This window comes from Aptenodytes patagonicus, chromosome 17 (assembly GCF_965638725.1).
Source record: "Aptenodytes patagonicus chromosome 17, bAptPat1.pri.cur, whole genome shotgun sequence".
In the NCBI taxonomy this organism is placed as follows: domain Eukaryota; kingdom Metazoa; phylum Chordata; class Aves; order Sphenisciformes; family Spheniscidae; genus Aptenodytes; species Aptenodytes patagonicus.
In genome coordinates, this window is record NC_134965.1 from 7,352,047 (window position 1) to 7,375,338 (window position 23,292).

Sequence of the window (23,292 nt, forward strand, 5' to 3'; positions counted from 1 at the left end):
TGCAGCCAGGCGGTCATTTGCCTCGGGGGTTTCGGCAGGGCGGGGGCTCCCCGAGGGGTTCCCCATGGGGAGAGGGGCCTGCGCTGGAGGGGATCTGGGCTCTTGGGATGTGGGACGGGACTGAAGGGGGTGCGGGCGGGTGGCAGGCTGGGGCGTAGCTCCCTGGCAACTAATTCCCCGATGGAAATGCTCCCTCTAGCCGCGTGAACCCCTGTACAGGGGGATTAGAGGGGCAGGTCCCTTCCCAAAGCCCTTCAGGCCAAGGCTGTAACATTCTTCATCAGGATGGACAAGCACAGGGTACCCCCGCGTCCGGCCGCAGTGCGCTGCGAAGCCACCGGTTATCCCACCCTAGCACTGTGGGAAAATCACGTCTGATTAGAGGCTCCCAAAACAGGTTTCCTGGGCCCTCAACCCCCCATGCCTGGGGTACGCTACGTCCACGTGACGGCAGGAACGTGGTAACACAATCCAGGCCTTGAGAAACGTCCCTGGTGTGGGCAGAGGCTGGAGGACGGAGCCAGCGTTGCTGAGCGGGTGCAGAGGCCGTGCTAAGGGCAAGGATCGGCGGAGCAGCTCCTGAAAAACTGGGTGTAAATGGGTCAAACCAAAGAGAAATCCCCTGGCCGTCAGCTCCGCTCCGGCTGGGAGCTGCGAGCGTCACACGGGCTCATAACCACCGCTCGAGGTGACGAACCCACGCACGGAGTAGGTGTCTCCAGTACCTGCAAGCTTCCCTGCGCTCTCCACAAATAGAATCGTAAGCAGCTTTGGCCACGGGTCATCTCCAGCCTCCCACTGCCCACACACATCGCTCGTCTTTTCCTGCCCAGGCAGAAATGTGGCTGCTCCCTTATTTTCCTCCTCGAAACAAGTGCCGCCCACTCCGAGCAGCGCATAGCCCGTTGTTTCAGCCTGTCACCCGGCTTTTCAAACCAAAGGAGAGATTTCGCGTTAAAGGTTATTTGTCACACAGAAAGCACGACAGATCCAGTGGATTTCTCAAAACTGGTACACGTAACCCTGAGTGGGATGATCTTGCTTTTATACACAGCGCTGGGCTGCTGGGGAAACAGTTCAATGTGTGGGAATCGGTAGGGAAAAGGAAACGTGGAGCGGGGGGGAATTAAAAACTTCTGATTCCTTGTCCCAGGAAGCCTCCAGGGACAGGCAGGGCAAACCAAAAGGATCCTAGCTTTGCTGCAAGCTGGCATCCAGCATCGGGAATGACAGCAGCGAAGCCACGTGCTGGGTGCTCTGCCTGCAGCCTGCCCTATTTCACAGCCGGCACTTTCCTAACCCCGCATGTTGCAAGTGGCTCCGTGCAGCAGGGCTAAAGGCCAGAGCCACGGTGGGAGCTGGCACCCGTCCTGCCGCCATTTAGCCTCCCGGTTGCCAGCCCCGAGGAAAGTTCAGCCTCCCCTTGCCTAGGAGGGCAGGAGAGCATCAGCAGGAACAGCAGAAACCTTCATCTTCCTCCATAGAAAGGAGAGGGGGGAAAAAACCCCCAAGAGAGGTAGACTGTGTCAGGGCACAGTGTATTTTTACTCCGTGGCGGGGAGACGTCGGATAAGAAGCACTGTGCTCAGCAGTGACACCCCTGGAGAAGGCTGGGATGCTGAGTCCCTTTTTCCCCTCTAAGCCCCTTCCCCTCAAGCTGTTTCATTTGCAGCCATTTATTAAAAGCTCATGTTAGTAAGAGCTCTTGCTGCTGGGTAAGAGCGTTACGCTGGGCTCTGCAGCAGAACTTTTCATTCCTAATAGATGCCTAAATCCTAATAGATGCCTATGCCTGAAAACTCCACATCTGTGGGAAGTGACCATCACATAGCATCATTCTGGCCAGCGACTCACCCTCTCCCACGCTCATTTATGTGCACTTAACATATCTGGGAACAAAACATGGAACAAGCTCCAGTTGTCAGGAGAAGCTGGCTGCCCGTCCCTGAGCACAGCACCGCAGCACCCGCTGCCCAGTGCTCTGCCCCTGACCTGGACCCCACAGCAGGCAGCATCCCACCCAGACAGGTCTCAGCCTCTCCCTCCGTCACCCACCTGGGACAATCTCCTCGGGGAGGACTCATGAGTGCAGGATTTGGCTTTTACTGGCCCTGGCCTCGAGGGCGAAGCCTTGGAGCCTCTCTTGCCTGGTGGTGCTCCCATGGGAAGTGCCACAGAGAACGCAGGGCTGAGCACAGTGTCTCCTGGCCGATGGGATGCTGCGGGCTGCAGCATCGAAGGGGTTAGAAACACACTGTGGTGTTTGGCTGTCCGGAAAAGCAGTGGGGAAACAGTGCTCTTCTGCTCCCTTCTCATCTCAGTGGTGCCTCAGGGAGCTGCAAGAGCTGTCAAGGTTTCTCTGAGCAGCTCCTGGTCGTCCGACCACGTCATCCAAAGGTGCGGGGGGAGCAGAGCCCCAGTGCCTGGTCCGTGAGCACCTTCTCTGCTGTGCAGGGCCCAGGATCTGCAGCCACAAGAAAAGCCCGGATGCTCTGTTAGTGTGGGCCCTCCACGCAAGGTACTGAAACAGCCACGTTCACTATCCACTGCGTTTTGCTGTCCCCCTCCACGGGCTCGGGCCTGCTCATCCCCCAGACCCTGCGGGGAAGGGGGCTATTGCTCCTTCTCCCGCTGCACATCCCGGCTGGACTTGAAGAAGTCACTACGCAGCAGGCGGTAGAAGAGGATGATGTTCATGGGCGTCATGATTGCCATGCCCACCGTGCCTACAGCATACGTTGCTGGGGGCACGTTCTCCCGATTGAGGAAGAGCCAGCGAGTCATCCAGGCCAGCGTGGCGATGCGAAACACCACGTAGGTGCCCAGGTTGATGATGCTGTTGAGACGATAGCAAGTGGTGTGCACCAGGTTGGCCATGAGTAGGATCTGCCGCAGGTGAAGGAAGATGGAATTAATCTCCACCAGTAAAGCCACGAGGGCAAACCCAATGTACTGATGGAGCAGCACTGCAATGCCAAAGCAGACAATCACCTGGGAAGGAGAAAGAAGAGACGCTGAGCCCGAGAGCTGGTCGTCCTCAGCTGCTGCAAACCGGAGCCCTCCATGCTTGGGCGCAGCGTGGAGCAGAGGTGGAAATGGTTATCACACCAGTGTCAAACCGCTGGTCATCACCCCACACATATCTCTGCAGCATTGCAGCCTCCAGCCAGCGCTGCAGCCTCGGGCACGAGATAAAGCCTCCCCACTGTTGCATGAAACCTGAGCAGGTTTTTTTTTTCCAGTGGGAGGAGAGGGAAACACTTCTATAAACTCCAGGTTGGCAGAGGAGACAGAGCAGCCAGACCTAACCCTGCTTTTGTGGCCTGGGGAATGCAGTTGGTTGTGGCCCAGCAGGTTTTTCCACACACGGTGAATGGCTGAACGGAGCAGGAAGGGAAATGTGTAGCCCAGAGCTACAGTTGCTGCTGGCTCAGGGATTCTCCCCAGGGCAGGCACGCTGCAGGGATTAAGTGGCTTTGGCGCATCAGAGAGCCCCCTGGGATGTCCCGAGCCTGGCGTGAAGCACCCTGGGGCTGCTGGATGCAGAGGACGGGGCTGCTGGGGGCAGGGAGGGCATGATTCCTGCCCCGCACCCTCCTTGCTGGGCTGGGGCGGGGGGACGGGACGGGACGGACAGGCTCCGCCTGCCTGCTTTTTAGTACACTCAGTCCTTTCTTCAGTTTATACCATTAATGCTGTTCTCTGTATTGGCTCTTTAATGAGATTATCTGCTCCCTGCTCGTTAAGTCACTGTCTTGGCCTGAATTAGCTCTATTGTGGAGATGACCTTTTGACTTGTGAGCAGCGGCTGGCAGAGCCGCAGGGCTCGCTGGGCTCTGCGAGACAGGAGGTCTGACCATCGCCTCCCCCGCCTCATCTCAGGTAGGTCCCAGCGCTGTCCCTGTCCCCCATCCCCAGGCCCAGCAGACCCCTGTGCCTCCCTTGCACCCCACAGCGTCTCTGCTGCTCAGCTCTGGGCTGTGCCACCCCCCTGCCCTGCAGCATCCGCAATGCTCCGGCATCCGGACGTCAGAGGCGATCAAAGAGAAACCCACGCTGGGTGCAGACAGGAGCAAGGGAGGCAGAGGGCACTGATGCGGGGCTCCTGCACCGCGGCTGCTCCAGCCACCCCAGCCCCGTGGCCAAGGCTCTGACTCGAATGAGAGGAAAGCGCCCCGGGGAGCGAGAGGTGGAAGGAAGAGATGTGCAGCCCTTCCTGGCAGCTGCTCAAGTGGCCGAGAGCCCGCAGGAGCTGAGCTGCTCGCCTGTGCTGGTGAGAACACCTGCGTCACTCACTGCCTGTCCACACCACTGTTACAGATCAGCCCCCTGGCACAGCTCTCTGCCTCCCTACTCTGTGCACACTTGGGGTTTTTTCCTACCCCGTCTTTGGGTGCCTTTCTGCAGACCCTGGAAGAGTACACAAGTCCCACAGGACCAAGAGGAGCTCCAATCTCTGCTGTCTGGGCTGCCGGGCTCCTCTTTCCAGGCAGAAAAAACAGATTTTGTAACAGGTAGCAAACACCCACAGCCGGGAAGCCTGTTAGCACTGACCACAGGGCTGGTGACAGCTCTGCAAGAAGGTGACAAGGGGAGGGAGGAGGAAAGGCTTCACACAGCCAGAGGGGAACAGCAGTTCCCCCAGCCCCAGCCTCCCTGGTGGCACAAGTGCCAGGGTCTGTACCCTCGGAGAGCAGCTGGTGGACTCACCACAGAGTGATGGAAGAGCAGCTCCCAGGACTGGTGAAGTTTCTGATTGCACAACATGTCCACAAAGTCTTCAAGGAAATAACCTGGGAACAGAGAGGCCGTGAGCAAAGAAGCGGGGCCAGGAAGGGCTGTGCTAAGGGACCTCCCTCCAGCAGGCTCTGCACCTGACTGGGCTGAGCAGCACCTCCAGGGAAGTGATGGCCACAGCTTAGTCCAAGCCCTGGGTGGGTGGCGAGTCACGCGCAGAGCAGGATCACACACAGCAGAAGGGAATTGCTGTGTTTTGGGTCTCTCCTGCAATCACTCTGTAGGACGCGGTCCTAGGGAGAGGCACTAACTGACTGATCACTTGGATCTGTTCCCGGAGAAGTGTGAGAGTGAAGGCAGCACGCGGACCCTCAACCTGTTACCGTCCCGGGATCGGATCCCACCCCACGTCCTTTCAGCCTGGAGCCCTCAACAGCTGCAGGATTCGCTGCCACCAGACCAACCCCACATCGGTATTTTAGATACTCAAACCTCCTTGCTGAGCTGTAGCCATGCCGGGAAGCCTGTTAGCACTGACCACAGGGCTGGTGACAGATCTGCAAGAAGGTGACAAGGGGAGGGAGGAGGAAAGGCTTCACACAGCCAGAGGACTCAAAGCTCCTGGCCTCCACACTGGCAGGTTTAGCTTGAGGCTTTGGGGGGGATCTGCATTGACCCCCTATCATGGGCACTTTTGGGATGCTCCAAGCCCTGGCTGCCCCATGAGGACGGTGGCGGGCAGCCTGGTGCCCAGTACCTCCTGGCTGCGGGTCCTGTGGGACAGAAAGGAGCCACTGTCCTTTGCCAAGAATAGGGCGATTGTCTGGGGTGCCTGAGACATCGCTGCCCGCGACATGGCTCGAGGGGCTGGTGTCAGGCACCGACGAGCCCCTGGAGACCCCCCGGGGGGCAGAACAGGGGGCAGCCCACTCCCCCCACCTCACCTACGGACACGGCGACCAGGCTGTGTGCCCCGGGCGGGTGCGTGCCCACCAGGTCCTCGGACAGCCCGGGGTGGAGGCAGAACCTGCGGGGAGAGGGGTTGTGAGCGCCAGGCAGTGCCTCTGGTTCCCCAATTCCCTTCCAGTGTCCTTGGTGCCCACCTGGTGCTGCTGACCCCCCCGGAGCCCTCCTGTCCCCCTGGTCCCCCCCACGGCCACCCCTGTCCTCCTGTTTCCCCCGGAGTTTCCCTATCCCCTGCTGCCTTGGTGCCTCCCTGTCTCTCGGTCCCCCTGTGCCTCCTGATCCCTTCCTCCATCTCTCAGTGCCCCCCAGTTTCCAGGTCCACACCCTCCCCAATGCTCCTCAGTGTCCCCCAACCCCCCCCCCCCCCCCCCCCCCCCCGGCGGGCTCAGTCTCCCTCGGTGCCCCCGGTTCCCGTCAGAGTCCCTCGATGCCCCCATTCCCCTCTAGTGGCTCCGGTCCCCCCCGGCAGTCCGGTGCCCCCCTCGGCTCCGGGTGCCCTCCAGGGTTCCGCGGTGCCCGGGCCGCTCACCCGGCCAGCGCCCCGCTGCCGCTGAGCACGCTGTGCGCCAGCGACGTCCAGATGTTGCGCCACTTCCAGCGGTTGCGCCGGGCCGAGGGCGGCGGCGGCACCAGCCGCTCCAGCCCCCGGTTCAGCAGGCGGAAGGCGGCGAAGGAACCGGCCACCAACAGCAGCCCCGGGCTGAAAGCCATGGGCATCCGCCGGCCCGCAGCCTCCCCCGGGCTCCCATGGGCACCGGCCGCGCTGCCCGACGGCTCCGCCTCGGCCGGCCCCGGGCCCGCCCTGCCGTCGCCCCGGGCACCGGCACCGCCCCGGGCACCGGCACCGCCCCGCCACCGCCCGGGCACCCGCCCCGAGCGCCCCGGCGCCGCCTCGCCCCACGCCCGCCGTGCCGCCGCCGCCCTGCCCCGGCCGGGATGCGCGGCCCCGTGCATCGGCGAGCATCGTCCCCGCGGGGAAGGGCCCGGGTGGGCTGCGGGAGCCGCCCCGCTGCTGGCGCTGGCGTTTCTCGCGTTCCCCCACGCAGAGACGCAGACACGCAGGGGCAGCGCTTCCCCTCGGAGCGTGTGACTCAGGGAGAAGGGGGGAATGGGAAATGAGCGCCCCGGGGTGTGCGTCAGCCTCCCCGGGGCATCGCACGGCAGAAACGACGGCCAACCCAAAAGCCGGCTGCGAGCGTGCCACGGAGCCGGCACCTGGGCGTCCCGCCACCGTGCTGGAGCTGGGGACACCTTCCTCGTCCCCCTGAGGTTCCTCCTCCACCTCGGTGGCACCGGGTGGCTGAACACCTCACCCGTGAGGTGCTGCGGCCGGTGGTCCTTCGCCCCAAAGCATGCCCGGCACGTGATGCCAAGTGAAGCTCTTGCAGCGTTGCACTGTGCTGGAGAGCCGTCCCTCACACAGACGCGCGCTCTGCCAGATCTGATCGCACATCAAGCAAGCGAGAAGGTCCAACTGCCCTGCCAAAAAAACCCACTCTGCCCACAGCGCCCTTGTCCTCCCTTCCCCTGTCCCGTGTCTGGTCGCGAGGGGAGCTCCCTGATGTCTGGGATACCCCAGCTCTGCTGTCCAGGCTTTGTGGGAGTTCAGGATCCCATGCCCACAATTTCTTTAGTTCCACCCTACAGCTCTGCTGCTTTTCCAGCTTCCTGTAATTTGATCGCTCCCTTGTTGCTTTTTGATGTCTCCACCAGAAGCATGGCTGCTGCACAGACCTCGCTTCTCTTCTGCAGACGGGATGAGTCACCGTGTACACACGGATTAATGTCAAACTCTGCCTCCCCTTTGAGGTATTAATTTTGGATGAAATCTTCTACCTTCTCTTTGCTGAAACAGAAACGTGAGGAGCCTGAGCTCTCAGTCGCTGCCCTGGCTGGGGTGATATGGACACTAAAACATCAACAAGCGATACGCTGATGGAAAGGACACTGAGGAGGGGAGCTATTAAATCAGATCTGAAGGAGAGGGGTGAGATAGTCCCAACTGGTAGAAAGGCATCTGTTCATGCTCCAGAAATTTGCTTAAAAGCCGGACAAGACAATGTAATTTCATAACAATTAAGTGGTGAGGAGACACTGCCTGAAGTAATTGGCGGACTTGACTGCTCAGGGGATTATAAATAATCTCATGTATTAGGACTTGAAGGATCACATAGGCTAATCTGTTACTGAGAAGGCCAAATGTGAAGACATTTCTGTTTAGCATAAGATATGCCAAGGAAAGGGAGACGTGCCTTGGAGACATGCCGGCCTGCTCAGGGCACCGAGGAGGAAAATCATTTAACAATTAATTGCAGTATAAAATTGCAGAGAGATGATTCCTAAGGAGAAGTCGTCTGCAGTGGTTTAGCCTCAGAAATCTCGACCGCCCCTTTCCGCGGTGACAACCCTGCCCTCCGCCTGCCCGCGGGAGAAGTCCCAGACCGTGAAACGCCTGCCAGCCCGGCCCCGTTTGTCCCGGGGGCTCCTCCCTTCACCGTGTTATTCTTCTAAAAGATGAGCATTCGGCCAGGCTCAGGTCGAGGACAGGAATAGTTAAAATGTTTCTGGACACTGGAGAGCTTTTACCTACCACTTCCGCATGGGAGGAATTTAAGACATGATTAATTGAGCCTCTGGTTCAGGGGCTTTGATCCCACTGCTACAGCACTAGCAACAGCTACATAAATACTACTTTTTAGATAATTTTAGCCCAGATTTTACTTAATTTTACCAGGACTTGCCCTTGGGCAGTGGTTTCTCACAAGCCCTGTTTCCAGCCTTTTCTCCTCGTCTTCCTTCCTCTGCAGCGATGGCATTAACTGGGGACTGTTTCGGAGCTGGAGACTTCCAAGGCCAGTTACAAAGAAGTCCCTTGACACCGGATCAGGCCAAATACTCAGCCGCATGCCACAGGCTCGGAGGCCAGGCTCGTCCCAAAAGAAGCGGTACAGAAGAGCGGGGACAGGAGCTCTCGGGCACAGCTGCCACAAGAGGTCCCTGCGCGCTCGCCGGAGGGCCGGGCAGAGCAGCCCGATCTGATGGGGACTCTTCATTCACACCTTATTTGGAGATATTGCCTTTTTCACCCAAATTGCGAGAAGTTTTCCGACAGTCCCCAAACGGCCTCGTTTTCTGCTGGGAGGCAGCTCGGCCTGGTGACAGGTCGCTGCCAGCGCCTGCTCCCAGCAGGGCAGGGGACTCCTTCCAGGTATCAGTGAGGACGTGCCTAGGTCCATCCCGTAACGCTGTGGGGACCACAGCTAACCCCACAGCAGGGGCTTTACAGCAGCAGCCGGGGTGTAAATCGAGGGTGCAGCAGTTTTTTCAATAGCTGGACAGTGGCTTTTTTCTCCCTCTCACAGGTTGGAGTCTCTCTGCAGCACATCTGGGAGAGAGAACTCAGTTTCCACAATAAAGGGCCGGCAGTTTATTGATAATCCCCCGTATGAATTCTGCCAGATAAACTGTGTCCTCCCCCAGATGCTCCCCACTACTTCTGGACGGCGGTGTGGGTGTGCTTTCGCAGCTCTGCCATCCCTTACACGAGAAGGAGCCTGCTCTGCTCCCAAACACCTCCCGGGGCTCGCCATAGCCAACAGATGTGGGAGTTCCTGACACGGCACAGTCCTTCTGGCCAAAGTCATGCTCCTGTTTTTGGAAAGCCTCGCTCCCTTAATCTGCCTCTCTCCAGCCAGGGAGGCATAAAGCCCATCTGCTCATCTAATGCCAGACCTGGCTCACACCTAAAATAATTTGAGGAGTCCAAGATCTCAAAACAACTCAAGCAGCTTGGCTTCCAAACTTTAATTAATTATCCTCTTCATCCCTATCTGAAGTGTGTCACCGCTCTATCTGCTAGGCCGTAGGAAGTCAGACGATATAGAAAAGCTTTACTCTATATATCCTCATTTTCATTCAGAAAGTCTGTAACTTCACACGTATGAAAGGATCTACTGTGCAAAATGCACGCCGTGTATGGCAAAGCATGCCCAGGCATTGCAGGGGTAGCTGTGAAGAGACCTGAAATCAATGCAAACTCGAGCGTCCACCCCTTCCAGCCAGAAACACTTTCCTGATGTGGAAGCTGGATATTCGCCAGGTAGAACTGGGGATATACTCGCCGTAGCCACAGGAGAAAGGCACACCAGTCTCTGCGAGCGTGGTGAGCAGGAGAAGGGTTTCTGCTAGCACTGACAGTGTGGAGAGTTTTTATTACCTTTTTCCCCAGCCCTTAGCTCCATTTCCCCCTACGCACACAGCTCCAGGATTTAATGCAAGAAACGCCAACATGTGCATCACTTAACCACTGACCTCAGGACTTGACCTTGCCTGGCAGAGGAAATCATCTGGCTTTGCACCGCAGCCCGTCCATTCACCCTGCTCAAGCCTGCGAGCTCGGCCTCCCGAGGGGAAGACTCTTCCCTTCCCTCCCCCACTGTTTTGACCAGCCCTGCAGGTGTTCTGCTGCCCAGGTTGGTCATCCTTCCTGAGATCTGATTCCTTGAGTAATACAATGCCTCCTGGGAGCTTCAGAGCGCCGGGATGCTCTGGAGCCAGCTGCCAGCCGCTGCCTGGCCGGGCACAGCACACTGCTTTCTGCAGCCCGGCGTGCAGGAATGCCCCCCTCGCCCGAGAGCCGGAGCCACCCAGGCAGAGCCTGCTTTGCTTTGCTCACCTGATAAACCACCCCATGGCAGGTTGCTCTGGATGCTCTTGCTTTTGGCCACCGCCTTTTTTTCCCAGGACTGGAAGTCTTTTTTTTTCTCAGGATTTGGCACAAGGGACCTGTAGGAGAAACCTGTGACAACAGCACAGCGTCCCTAGGGATGCTGCGGGCTCAGCTGTCTCGCAAGGGCTTGGGCTGGACCGTCTGCCGCCATGATTTGGTTGATGTGCTTCACCACATTCTCTTTCCCACTTCGGTTGCACAGGTATGCCGTGGGATAAAAAAAAAAAGTCCACTGACAGACTCATTGACTGGCAAAACCCCTTCAAGCACAGCAGCATGGGCAGTTTCTTATATTTCTCCTCTGCTTTCAGTAGCTGACATGCCCCAAATTTGTCTACTTTCTGAATTGTTTATCTGCTGCTATTAGTAAGGTTTCAGGTTCCTTCTTTCCTTGTGGTGAACAGTGAAACGTGGAGCCAGGTGTCCGCCCAGCCTGTATCCCATCTCTCACCACCGCCAGACATGAATGCTTAAGAAGAAAATGTGAAACAGCACGTATAATTATTCTTACCCTGTAAGCAAATTCATTCCCACTAAATATTTCCTTTTCCATGTCTTCTTCCCTTGTGACATAAACATATTTTTCCCTGTTTCATTCACCATTCTCAAGCCTGAGTAATTTTTGACGGATATCTATGTGCTTCCTGGTTACACCATGATGTATTTATGACCGCATGCTTTTTTTGCAATTCAGGCAGGTTCAGAATGAGCCCTGCAAGGTGGAAGCACGTCTCAGCCCCTACACCGACTCCGTGCAGCATCACATGTTGCTGAGCCCACTTGATTCCTCCTGCATTACAAATATAAGCACAGGAGCTTCCTAACTGCGTCTCCTGCTGCTGCCGGCTCTGCAGCTTGGAACAGGTTAGGTTCCCTCCTGAATTCTCTTGTTATTAATATCACAAACCAAGCTGTTCTGAGAGCGGTGTCCCATTAATCATTTTAGCTCTGCTGCGGTTTTCACCTCGCTTCCTCTTCCTGCGCCTGAACAGTCTTCAATAACATTCGACTCTGTGGATAATGCTTGGTTAAAATTGGCAAGTCTGCTAGGGCAGGGAAGGATCCTGACCTGAGCAAGCTGGGGGCAAGCAAAGGTGGGACAAGGATACATCCACAGAGCCACGGCTGCACTATGGCATGAAAAAATGTGCTACACCAGCTGATGGTAGTAGGGACTTGAAGGGGGGAGATCTACCCCCATTAAAACTTCGCCTCTGAACGTGAATTTTCTGGAGTGCTGGCCATACTGGAGAGACACAGCAGAAGTGAAGATATCTAATAAGATATGAGGGCAGCTCAGTGGCTTGTGTGAGTCAGCAGCAATGCGGGCGGCCGGTCTGGTCAGAGATTTCCAATGCCTACTTGGGCTCTGTTCGCGTTTGAGGGCACCGCTTCCCTTTGCTCTCTTCTTTCCTACATTTAATCCTGCTGTGTGTTACAAGCAAAGGTCTTACCCACTCTGAGCATCTACCTCTGGGTTACCTAAAAAGGGGCCAAAAGATGCTTACAGAGCACCTTCCCGAAAATCTTCCTCCAATAGCATCCCATTGCCTGAATCCCTTGAGGGCATATTGTGTGTTCCTAGGTGCTGGCTCTCAGAGACGCAGTAAGGCAGCATCCCTGCAGCTAACCCCAACCTTCCCTCTTACATCCAATGCCCTTTTCAACTTTCTATCCTTTGCCATCATCTTTGCCCCCATCAGAGATGGGCGTTTTGTTTTGCCTTTATCCCTTTTGCATTTTACAAAAGCCCTTCCCCGGGTGCTCGGCTGCATCCAGCAGCATCCATCGGCATCCAGCTGCCGAATTAGCTGCTCAGCCCCGCAGTGCGAACGCCACCGCACAGGACCGAGCTCCACCTGGCTGATCCCGAAGCCTTCCACAGCCGCGCACCTTTGTACCTTCCACTTTGCTGGTGCGCTGCAGCTTTCATCCGTAAGCAAACAATGTTTTTCAGCGATTTCTGCTGAGTCAGAGAATGCCTCCGCGAGGGCTGCTGCTTCTCCACGTGGGAATGCGCTTGTGGGGAATAATTACAGAGAGTTTAAACAGGGACGTTCAGCAGCCAAATTGCTTCACATTCAGGCTCCTGGCCAGGAAGGCAGAGCCCAAAAGCTGCTCGTTGGCGCTGTGAGAAAATACCTCGCACCTGCGCCCATCATGGGCGTGCATCGCCCGTGGGCTAAGATCACTCCTTACACGGCAGCGCCTTGGCACCCGGCACTGAAAAAAGGTGTGCTCATGGCTTGGCGGGTCTGACAAGCGAGCCAGCTTGCGCTTACCGAGCATCCCCGTGTGTGCCCTCTTCTCCAGGCCATGCCCACCGAGGGATTTTTATCCCCCTCCCCGCAGGATTTGGGAACGTGCTGCGTGGCAGAAAGCCGGTCCCTGCGAAGCTCCGGTTCTGCAAGGCAGATGATGGAAGCACACTGCTAGTAACTCCCCCCCCAAAAAAATTTTGAGGCATATTTTAAGGTTGTGAAACATACTGACTGTGAAATAGAGATAAGAACTGGAGTAGACACAAACAGCGTAGGTGTTACTCCTGGTTTTTTGCAACTCCCACTCCGTTGCAAAAATAGTACAGCAAGGAGCACGCTGCTCTGTGCCATCCTTCAGGGACCAAACGACGATGGGACCACGTGCCTGGACATCAGCGGACTGAATCAGAAGCAGAGCTGGGATGTAAGGCACGTGCAGAGGTGCTGAACGCTTCGTGTTCTTTAAAATCAATGGAGAGAGATGTTACAAAAAGATCAAATTAAATCATTTCAAACGTTATAGAAATATATAAAAAGTAGTGATATCATTCCAAAGTGCTGCAAAAACACGTTGCACTGAGCTAGAGTGCTTTCCGTCAAGAAAAGGGGCAATGGGAAGCCGCAGCGGGGTATCACTGCATCCCCTCAAGTTTCTGCTCACATTGCACACAACGCACGCAGTCTTTAGACCACACCCGCGCCGTAATTCCTACGTGCCCTCAATTCTTTTGCAATTCTAAACCCGAGCAAAATACACTTAATTAGGCGCAGACCAGTTGCAGAAATCAGATAAGACTCGCTGGCAGGCCGCTGCTTCCAGGAGATGCGCCTCCTGATGGACGGGGACGTTGTGCAACCCGGGGAGAGCATCACCCAGCCGTGGGCTGGTGGTGGGGAGGGAACTTGTGATAAGACGCGAAGGTGTCACCTCGGCAGAGCAGAAACTCGCGGACGGCGGCGGCGGTGGCTTTCTGACTCGGGGAACGGGCGCCAGAGCCCCTCACGGTGGGACCGGGTGATGCTTCTCCTAAGGGACCTGGGAGCGGGACAGCGGTGTGGTGGGGATTTGCATGAGCAAGTCACCACCCTGCATTGAAACCTGCCTCGAATGACCCTCCTCTGCTCCATTTCTTGCTTCTTTCCTCCAAAACAGAGAGGGAGATTTCTAATCAGCCTCTCAGCTGATTGCTAAGGCAGGGACAGTGCTACGGACCAAGGTTTTTGGCTCCTTTCTAGCCCAGGAGGCATTTTGGGCAGGAATTACTGCTTTCCTGGCAATTAGTGCAAATAATGACTCCGCACAAAGGTTGGAGAGGTTTGGGAGAGGCTGAAGCGGTTCTTCAGACCCCGATTTGGGGGAGCTGTGGGCTACAGTGGCAATGCCTCGCCATAAATAATTGTATTGATTTATGACACGACTGTCGCTAGTCACGTTTGCTTGCTCACCCTGCGCTGCAGCTGAGTTTAACGGGACAAGGGGCTGAACACAAAAAAGCAGGTTAAGCTGGAGGACAGAAGGCCAGAGGAATGGGCTTTGGGTTTGGAGACAAAGTTAAAAAAAGGGGGGGGGGGGGGGGGAAATGTGTGTTTTCTGCCAGTTGTGGGTTTTTTCCTGCGGTACTGGGAGTTTGGGACCCCTTGAGCATGCGGCGCTGACCCGCTCCCAGGCGGAGCGGTGGTGGCCCTACATTTTGGGGTGGGATTTTGCAGCGACGGCACAAGGGCGCGTGGGGAAGACTGTCTGCCGAGGGGCGAAAGACAGCGCCTACAGGCAAGAGCATCCATGGCGGCCAACCCCTCCCTCTGCTCGCCCACAGCCACCGGCATGGACGGCGATGACATCGTAACCGCCGAGGTCTGCAAGGAGGATGATGTTGGGGATGGAGAGTGAGTACCCGGGGGGCAGGGAGGCCGAGGCCTGGCCTGCAGGCAGCAGGGGTGGCATCGCCATGGCAACAGCCGCCATGTTGGCAGCCGCCATGTTGTCGGTTGGGGGACCAGCATGTTGGCTGCGAGGCACCAAGCTTCGGCTCCCCGGGACACCCACCTCTCCGCCTCTCCCGCAGGCTGTCGGAGGTGATGGTGGCCGGCTACCCAGTGCTGCTGGTGAGGAACAAGAAGGAGTTCAGCGCCCTGGGCAGCAAATGCCCCCACTATGATGCCCCACTCAGCAAAGGTGACCCTGGTGCTGGGCAGGGGGGAGCAGCCATGTCGGGGAGGTCAGCTCTCATCGCTCTGTTGTGGGGGGCTTTTCTATGGCAGGAGTCTTGAAAGGGGAGAGGCTGCGCTGCCCCTGGCACGGTGCCTGCTTTAACATCAAAACCGGAGATATCGAGGAGTACCCTTCTCTGGACTGCCTTCCCTGCTTTAAGGTGACTTGTCCCTTCCTCCTCCCAGCTTGGACCATGTCCTCCATACCACTCATGTTCATTCACTCCCACAAGCTCCGTGTTCCTGATACCAACTGAAAGGATCCTACCCTGGCCACGGCTCCGTGGTCCAAGTCACACAGAGCTACACATGGGACAATTTCTTGGGATCATGTAACTCCCTGTCCTAAAGCTCCTTCAATAAAAGGTGATACCGTACATCCTGGTACGCATCACAGCCAGCACAGCTCTTTTGGAAAGAAAAAAGGATTTACACCTCTTCCTGAGTGCCCTTGGGATGAGGAGAAAAGCTCACGAGCTCTTCAGCATCATTTGACATCCAAGATCCCTACAAGTTACTCTCGGTGTATCAGAGACAGATGGCCCACTGGACCAGGCCCTCCCAGGAAAGCTCCTACCACAGCCTCATGATTGCAGCACTTAAATGCACTCTCCTTTCACCCCTGCAGGTAACAGTGGAAGATGGAAAGGTGTTTGTTACAGCAAAAAAGAAGGTACCAACCTTACCTGCTGTCACTAAGCACAAGCAGCACCTTGGGCTAGGCATGATTTCAACATTTCTCACTTACTTTCTTCTAGGATCTTGAAAGCAGCCTGAGGGTGAAGGACACAAGGAAGCGATGCCTTCTCAACCGGGACACGACGCTGCTTCTAGGGGGAGGTCAGTGAAGTGGCTTGTACTGTGTCCTCCCCACAGATGCTGTGAGCCGCCACGCTCTTCCCCAGGGAGGACTTCCCTTCTTCCTCCTACTCCATAGTGACATGTAAGAGGGCTGAGATGAGCATCTCTTGTAGGTGTAGCTGCATTGGCGTGTGCAGAGACACTTCGCCAAGAGGGCTTTACTGGCAGGATCATCATGGCCACCAAAGAGAAACATGTTCCATATGACAAGTCTAAACTGAGCAAGGTTTGTATGTGAGAAGGGCAGGACTATGCCTGGGTACCCCGTGTGAATTAGGGACATGGCCCGTACTCAGGACCAGGCTGAGCAATCGAGTGAGCCGTTCTGGCAAGGCAGCAGGAGTGCCGAGGCACCCACAAGGAAAAGGGGTATAATTTCCAGCTAACATCTCACTTCTTCCTCCAAGTCTTTGGTCAGAGTCCACCATAAGACAATGGTTTTATCCCCTTTCACTGAGTTCTTCCGACTAGAGTTTGAGTTGATGTTTTTTTCTGGGGGAGTACAAGAAGATGATGGGGATGATGCAGTGTGGGGAGCTGTGATTTACTAATGCAAATTTTACCTCTTATGCAAACTTACTTCCCAGTAAACAGTGCAAGAGTATTGCTGGCTGCAAGAATTGCTTTAGTTCATATTTCTGTTTTGTTTCCAGGAAATGAGCTTGAAAGCCGAGGACGTCTACCTGAGGAAACCTGAATTCCTCGATGCTCATGGCATAGAGCTCTGGACAGAGAAAGAGGTACAAGAGCAGCTGAGCTCAGTCCTCAACGGGTGGTCCTGTCCCTGCCACGGGGAGGGGATGCCCACATCTGCAGGCATAGCACTATATTTATAGAAATTAGGGCTCTGCCTAAGTACATGCATTATCTTCTGGGACAGCACTCCAAGGCCAGCGCTAGGGACGGTGTGCATGCCTTGGGGGTAACACTGATCTGTGCTACCCATGGACAGATGTGCCTGTCACAGGCAAAGAGTGTGGGCCTTGAAACTAGCCTTCTGCACACCCCTTAGAGGAACCCAGATTTGGTGCTGTCATACTTAGTAATCCTAAAGCCTAGGACCTGTAGGAAGTGAGAGAGAGGACTCCAGCATTCCTCATCTCACCTGGGTGTCCAGAAATAGGGCATGCAGGCACACACAGGCAAGCAGAATGGGTTGATGTGGCAGGACATCAGTGGACCAGAGGTACCTGTCTGATTTTTGCCTCCTTTCTCCTGCAGGCAGTGTCAGTGGATTTCCAGAAACAGAAGGTCCACTTCATGGACAGGTCCTCTCAGAAGTACAATCAGCTGCTCATTGCAATAGGCAGCCAGTGAGTGCACAAAGCATTTGCCACACGCAAAATTTTAGACAGGACAAGAGGGCTTGGAGGTCTTCTAGAGGCGTGTGAGAGGGAGGTGGTAGGAGGTGAGATAAAAGGACAGGATGGGATGACACAGCCAAGAGATTGCATGGGTTTGTGCTCCCCCCCTCATTCTTTGTTTCATTTCTAATCATGAGACATATCTGGATTCTCTCTCTTTCAGCTCCAGCTCCCTCAAAGTCCCAGGTGCAGACCTGCAGAACGTGTGCATTCTCCAAACTCCAGAAGACTCTAGCAAGATCTTAGAGCTGGCAACTGGGAAGAATCTGGTGATCATAGGAGCTTCATTCATAGGTACCAGGCTGGAGTAGATATCAAGTCATCAGTGATAGCCTTGAAACCCACTTCTGCCATGTGTGCAGACTGAGACCCCACCTGGAGCACTGTGTCCAGCTCTGGAGCCCTCAGCGTAAGAAAGATACGGACCTGTTGGAGCGGGTCCAGAAGAGGGCCACGAAAATGATCAGGGGGATGGAACACCTCTCCTATGAAGAAAGGCTGAGAGAGTTGGGGTTGTTCAGCCTAGAGAAGAGAAGGCTTCGGGGAGACCTTATTGCAGCCTGTCAGTACTTCAAGGGGGCTTCTAAAAAAGATGGCGGCAAACTTTTTAGCAGGGCCTGTTGCGACAGGACAAGGGGGAATGGCTTTAAACTAAAGGGGGGTAGATTTAGACTAGAGATAAGGAGGAAATTTTTTGCAATGAGGGTGGTGAAACACTGGCACAGGTTGCCCAGAGAGGTGGTGGATGCCCCATCCCTGGAAACATTCCAGGTCAGGTTGGACGGGGCTCTGAGCAACCTGATCTAGTTGAAGATGTCCCTGCCCGCGGCAGGGGGGTTGGACTAGATGAGCTTTAGAGGTCCCTTCCAACCCAAACTATTCCATGATTCTATGATTAACTAGAGGCCCTTGGGGAAGGGATGTTCATTCACTGACTGGCTGGGTTCCTCCCCGGAGCCCTATAGCTGGTGGGGGTATGCGTTACACAGCACGCACTCACTCTTTCCTCTGATAGGCAGAAATTTTGAGAGCTATAAACAGTTCCTAGACATGGACAGAGGGAAAGGTGCCTTATGAAAAAGGTCACTCCTTCAGAGGAGCTGGACTCCCCAGAAGCATTGAGAAAGTGAGGGGGTAAGGCACAGAAAGGGAGCTATTTTGTACACAACCAGGAGCTGTTCTTTGCATTTCCCAATATCTGACTCCCTAGTGCATGAGAATGAAGAACGGCGGGACTAAATACCTCAGCCCAGAAATGCATAGAAGAGCAGTTAAGCACTGGCACGATATCAGATTTGTTCTCCTCACTTGGAAGGGGAAAAGGTTTCCAAGGAGGAAGGTGCAGGTTCATGCTTGCAGCAGGCTTACCTTGAGCATGCCTTTCCCTTGCAGGAATGGAGGTAGCTGCTTTCCTCTCAGACAAGGCTGGTGCCATCTCAGTGGTGGAAAAAAAGGAGTTCCCTTTCCAGAATGCGCTGGGTCCTCAGGTTGGAGGTGTCGCCATGAAGGTTAGGAAAACCTGGTGCTAATTGCTAGGACGGAGAACGCATGCTATCCAAGCAGCCCTGTGATCCGCAACAGCCCAGGAAATCCAGCCCCTGCGCTGAGTCATGGCCCTGCGTGCCCAGCCACCTTGCTCACGTACAGCTCTCTGAAGGAGCTGTGCACACATGGCTGGTCCCAACCTCCCTCACACACACGTCACGCTCCCCAGCTCAGCTTCACCCCCAAGCCCTGCTTCATCCTAGACCCACCTCGTGCACCAGTCCTGACCAGGGCAGCAGAGCAAAGCCAGGCTTCCAGACACCCTGCACCAGCCAGGGACACAAATGAAACCTCTCTGCAGCGTGGAGCAGCAGCTAAGCTGCCTGCCTGGGTTTTGGCTGGGTACGGCTGTTTTTACAGCAATACAGCCTGGAATTTCCTAGTGAATACTCAAACCAGCTTCCTCTTCCTTTTCAGATGCTGCAAAATAAAGGGGTGAAGTTTTACATGAAAACAGAACTCTCTGAGCTGAAAGGAAAGGATGGAAAGGTCAGTCATGCCATTGTGATCCCTGAACTGCTAATTTTAGGGGGAAAAAACACCCCAAACTGAGGTATAACCCAGTGCCTACATCTAGGCTTTCCTCTCTGACGTCTAGACCCTCACACTTCTTTTCACTGAGCACAACTCTGGGCTCAAAGGGCACCAGTATGTGTTCATATCTCAGGGACAACAGCATGATTTTTCTCTTACGTTCCTGGCAACACACATTAGTTGGACAAGGTGATCTGAACCTGGGAAGAAAAAAGACAGCAAAGAATGAGGCAGCAGGGAGGCTGCAGGAATTAGGACAGAGTTTTTAACCCTTTGTTAATGATTCTTGCTTCTTTCCTAGGTCACAGAGGCTCTTCTTGCCAGTGGAGAGAAACTACCTGCAGATGTGGTAGTGGTGGGAATAGGTAAGAGACCCCAGTTGGGAGAGGGAATAGGGAGAACAGCCAGCAATCCCAGAGCGTCCCAGCGCGTTGCCAGGACACCATTTCCTACAGTCTCTTTCCCACTCTGTTATCATCCAACCCTACCTCTTGGCCCCAAACACCTGGGGAAAGTCAGCAGCCCATGAGCAGTGGCAGGAGGAAAGGAGCTACTTACCCTCTCAGTATGAATTTGGCACGCTTGCTGAGCTCCGTAGGTCACTGCTGTGTTATCAGAGCATGCCTTGTTCTGGGCCCTGGGTTTTATTGCCCTGGATTAGCTCAGCACCAGCCCAAGCACTGGCCGCTGCTGCGAGCTGCCCTGCTCCAAGCAGGCTGAACAGGCACCACGGGCACGTGCTTGCTGTGGGGCCAAGGCCAAGTTTCCTCCCTGCCTTTGCAGAGCTTTGCTGCATTTGTCCTTGCTCCTCTCTCTGCAGGGGTGTTCCCCAACTCAGCGTTTCTGAAGGGCACCTCCATCGCCAGAGATGACAGCGGTGCCATCCTGGTAGATCTGGTGCGTGCCAGCTGAGTATCCCTGGTCCACACCCAGTCCCATCCCTCTCATCATTGCACTAATTGCTTTTTGTCCCATTAGCGCATGCAAACCAACATCCCAAACGTCTTCGCTGCGGGGGACGTGGTCTCCTTTCCTGTAGCGCTGCTCAACGGGGACCGGTCCAGCATCCATCACCAACAGGTGGCCGAGGCCCACGGTGAGACAGCGCAGCTGCCTCGCTTGCCAGCTCCCCTCGGAGATGGGCGTCGGGGGAATGGGGCAGAAGGGACAGCAGGATAAGAAAAGGCAGGGGGCACTTCTTTGAAGACCTACAAGAAACAAAAATATTTCCTCTGCTGGTCCACCACAGGTCACGTTGCTGCCTTAAACATGCTGAAGAAAGGGAAGGAGTTGCACACTGTCCCCTTCTTCTGGACCACGATGCTTGGGAAAAGCATCCGCTATGCAGGTAGGAGGGGGCAGAGAGATGGGAACAGCTGAACCACTTCCCAGCCCATCTGCTCATCCACCAGCGGGGTCTGGGGTTTGTAAACACACAGCGGTTGCAGAGTTTACCTGAAGCAGCTCAAGTTTGGGGCTGGCTGCCATGGTAGGTTTGTGAACCCTGTTTCTGAGCTCCGGGCCTGCAGGTTACCCAGAGCTCTTGTTCTTTGCTGATCTCCAGTGGCTTAGAGGTCACAAAGGAGGAAGAACTTCCCTCTCCAAGCCAAGGAGAGGCTCGGGGTCATGACGCAGTCTTGCACCTCTGGGTCAGTTCTGCTTGTCCAGGGCCTTCACGCCTGCTCCCCAGCCCTGTCCCAGCCCCAGCCGGGACCCCTGCCCCTACCTGCAATGGCACTGAGGTGGGATGGGTGGCAGCTGCTGTGCCAGGGCTCCCCAAGCAGGCTGCGATGCTCTCTCTTGCAGGCTGCGGGAAGGGATACGTGGACACTGTTGTGAAGGGCAGCCTGGAGCAACAGAAGTTCCTGATCTTTTACATCAGGTGAGCGAATCCGTGGCCAGTCTGTGCCCTGACACGGCAGCGCCCTGGGAACAAGGCACGGTCCTCTCCCTTACGGCCTGCAGAGCTCCCACAGAGGCTCCACATCACCTCCCACGGCTTCGCGCTGCAGGCGGCTGCTGGCCGTTGAACCAGCAGGGAGATGGTTTCAGAGCAAACCAAAGCAGGGCAGGGAAGGAGAAGAGGATGAGCTTCGATGAAGACACCAGCCGGGCAGGGAGCCTGGGACACATCTCCTCTCCCTCTGCTCCACTGCTCCCAGGCTTGGTGCCCAGCTCCCAGCAGCACCAGGCGATCTGCCGCAAGTCCCCGTGCACCCTGCAGTACCAGCCACCCTGCCCTGAGCCCTCCAAAATACAGCTGGCCTCCAGCCAGGGTGCCATGGGGATGCCGCCGTGCTGAGCTACATACACTGAAGGGACCCACATTCTTCCGCTTTTCCTTTCAGGGATGGCTTCGTGACTGCAGCTGCCAGCCTGAACTGTGACCCCATGGTGTCTTTGATTGCAGAAGTTTTATACTTGGGGAAACAAATCTCTAAAGAAGAAGCAGAGTAAGTGACACCCTGACCGAGCTGGTGGGCGGCTCTGCGCTGCGTTCCCCGTGCTAGCAGAGAGCCCACTGAGGGACACAAAGTCGAGATGAGTTACTGCAAGTCCTCAACGTACCTCTCATTTGCAGGGCCTGCGACATCTGCAATATACCCTCGCTGGCAGAAACCTAAGCTCAGTTCATGCCCTGCTGCGAGGGGCACAGAGTCAACCAAGTGTTAACAGCTCCACATCCTCCCATCCTGGCACAAGAGCAATAAAATCACGAGCAAAGCTGAACCCAGCGCCTGCATTTTGTGTTTGCAGACAGCCCTTGGCTGCTCGCTTGCACGCTGGGGCAAAGCGAAGCAGCGCTTTCCCCTCTCTTCTAGACGGGGATCTGCTGGGCTGGATAAGAGGAGGGTGCCCACGTCCTGGGGCTCAGCTGAGGGTCTGGGCGGGCAGAAGCAGCCACGCGTTCACAGATCCACCAACCCCTCCCGCTCCTCTGGCTGGCTGTTGGCAGGGAGCTTTCATTCAGCACACCGGTCACGCTGACCTTCTGCTTTGCAAAAGCACATTTTCCCAGCAAGGGGAGCTGTGACCGAGGCAAGCTGCGCACCCAGCTAGGAAACAGACAGTCTGTGTGCAGGAACTCACGAAATACCCTACCCCTAAGGACAGAGGGCTGCCATCCAACCTCTGAGCGAGCAGCACCTGCTGGCATTGCTACAGCCGCCTTGAATATTGCCTTAGCTGCCGCAGAGAGCGCTTCCCACCCCCTGAGAGCAGCCAGCCTCTGGCAGAGAAATCCCAGCCCTGGTTGGCGTCCCCTCTCCTGCTGTGTCCCTGCCTGCTGGATGCTTCCAGGAGGTGGCCAGATGCTGTAGGAAACACAGCCTCGATGCTAGAGAAAAGAGTTACTAGATTTTTGCAAGGCAACAGCGAGCAAGGCTGTGCTTTCTACAGGAAACACTGCACTTACTCACCAGTCACATGGGGCTTTGCAGGAGAAAGGGTAAGCCCCGAGAGCCGGGCAAGTGCCCGCAGGGACACTTACATTGTCAGCCCAAACCCCCTCTGCTTTTACATTAAACGCAGGCTAGCCAGAGCCCGAGCCTGTTTGCTCAGCAGGTGAGATGCCGCAATGCTGGTTTTGTGTTAAACACACAAACTTGCACTCCGGCACCTTCTCAGGTACGAAAAGTTGACCTTAAAGGTGGCGTTTTACATTTCCTGACCTCGGGGGCTTGGTGCTGCTGGCTCAGGGCAACTCTCTGCCCTGAAATAGCCACATCTCACCGGGGAAAGAGCCGGTTTTCAGCAGAGCAGGTCAGTCCTTCGCGACAACAGGAGGAAGCAGCAAATCTAAGCACCACCTGTACGCCGAGGCATGCAAGGGGGGAGACGCTGGTGGCCGGAGCACGCAGCTCCCCTCCGTATCATCGACGACACGGTGCTGCAATGCATGGGAGGGGGAGCACAGCCTGGGAGCTGCTCCTCCTTGCCCTCAGGCATCCCACACACACACACCCGGGGACTTTTTGTCCCCTCGGTGCACTCCAGGATTCTTTGAGCACTGAGCGGGTGCCAGCTATTTTGTATGGGCTTGCAGCAGGGCAGCTGCAGTGGGAGAGACTGGCTCTGCCTCAAG

At 55.9% G+C, this 23,292-nt stretch overlaps 2 protein-coding genes across 4 annotated transcripts; one reads left to right on the forward strand and one right to left on the reverse strand.

The window, feature by feature from the left end:
* Window positions 1-956: 956 nt before the first annotated feature.
* Window positions 957-7,057, reverse strand: TLCD2 (TLC domain containing 2). Of its 2 annotated transcripts, none has more exons than XM_076354386.1 (4): window positions 7,017-7,057; window positions 5,682-5,764; window positions 4,711-4,793; window positions 957-2,991 (listed from the first exon to the last, which is right to left on the reverse strand). In XM_076354386.1, the coding sequence occupies exons 1-4, from the start codon at window positions 7,055-7,057 to the stop codon at window positions 2,614-2,616; spliced, it is 585 nt and encodes a 194-aa protein (XP_076210501.1). In that variant the 3' UTR covers window positions 957-2,613. The 2 variants fall into 2 exon arrangements, with proteins under 2 accessions (XP_076210501.1, XP_076210500.1); XM_076354385.1 differs by lacking the exon at window positions 7,017-7,057 and adding an exon at window positions 6,233-6,429.
* Window positions 7,058-13,636: 6,579 nt separating this feature from the next.
* Window positions 13,637-21,938, forward strand: LOC143168243 (apoptosis-inducing factor 3-like). Of its 2 annotated transcripts, none has more exons than XM_076354475.1 (19): window positions 13,637-13,698; window positions 14,404-14,580; window positions 14,760-14,869; window positions 14,956-15,065; window positions 15,533-15,577; window positions 15,663-15,744; window positions 15,879-15,991; window positions 16,419-16,505; window positions 16,987-17,078; window positions 17,293-17,423; window positions 18,522-18,637; window positions 19,092-19,163; window positions 19,510-19,573; window positions 20,029-20,105; window positions 20,187-20,304; window positions 20,458-20,556; window positions 21,015-21,090; window positions 21,557-21,661; window positions 21,790-21,938. In XM_076354475.1, exons 2-19 carry the CDS (start codon window positions 14,477-14,479, stop codon window positions 21,830-21,832), a joined length of 1,644 nt encoding a protein of 547 aa, XP_076210590.1. In that variant the 5' UTR covers window positions 13,637-13,698; window positions 14,404-14,476; the 3' UTR covers window positions 21,833-21,938. The 2 variants fall into 2 exon arrangements, with proteins under 2 accessions (XP_076210590.1, XP_076210591.1); XM_076354476.1 differs by having other exon boundaries at window positions 13,639-13,698; window positions 14,511-14,580.
* The last annotated feature ends 1,354 nt before the right edge of the window (window positions 21,939-23,292 follow it).

Coding starts and splice junctions, on each gene's coding strand:
- TLCD2 (XM_076354385.1), bottom strand. CDS start 6,420: ATGCCCATGGCTTTCAGCCCGGGGCTGCTGTTGGTGGCCGGTTCCTTC. Junction 4,794..5,681: donor CCTGGTCGCCGTGTCCGTAG/GTGAGGTGGGGG, acceptor CTCTGTTCCCAG/GTTATTTCCTTGAAGACTTT. Junction 2,992..4,710: donor TGCTCTTCCATCACTCTGTG/GTGAGTCCACCA, acceptor TCTCCTTCCCAG/GTGATTGTCTGCTTTGGCAT.
- LOC143168243 (XM_076354475.1), top strand. CDS start 14,477: ATGGCGGCCAACCCCTCCCTCTGCTCGCCCACAGCCACCGGCATGGAC. Junction 15,066..15,532: donor ACTGCCTTCCCTGCTTTAAG/GTGACTTGTCCC, acceptor TCACCCCTGCAG/GTAACAGTGGAAGATGGAAA. Junction 21,662..21,789: donor ATCTCTAAAGAAGAAGCAGA/GTAAGTGACACC, acceptor TCTCATTTGCAG/GGCCTGCGACATCTGCAATA.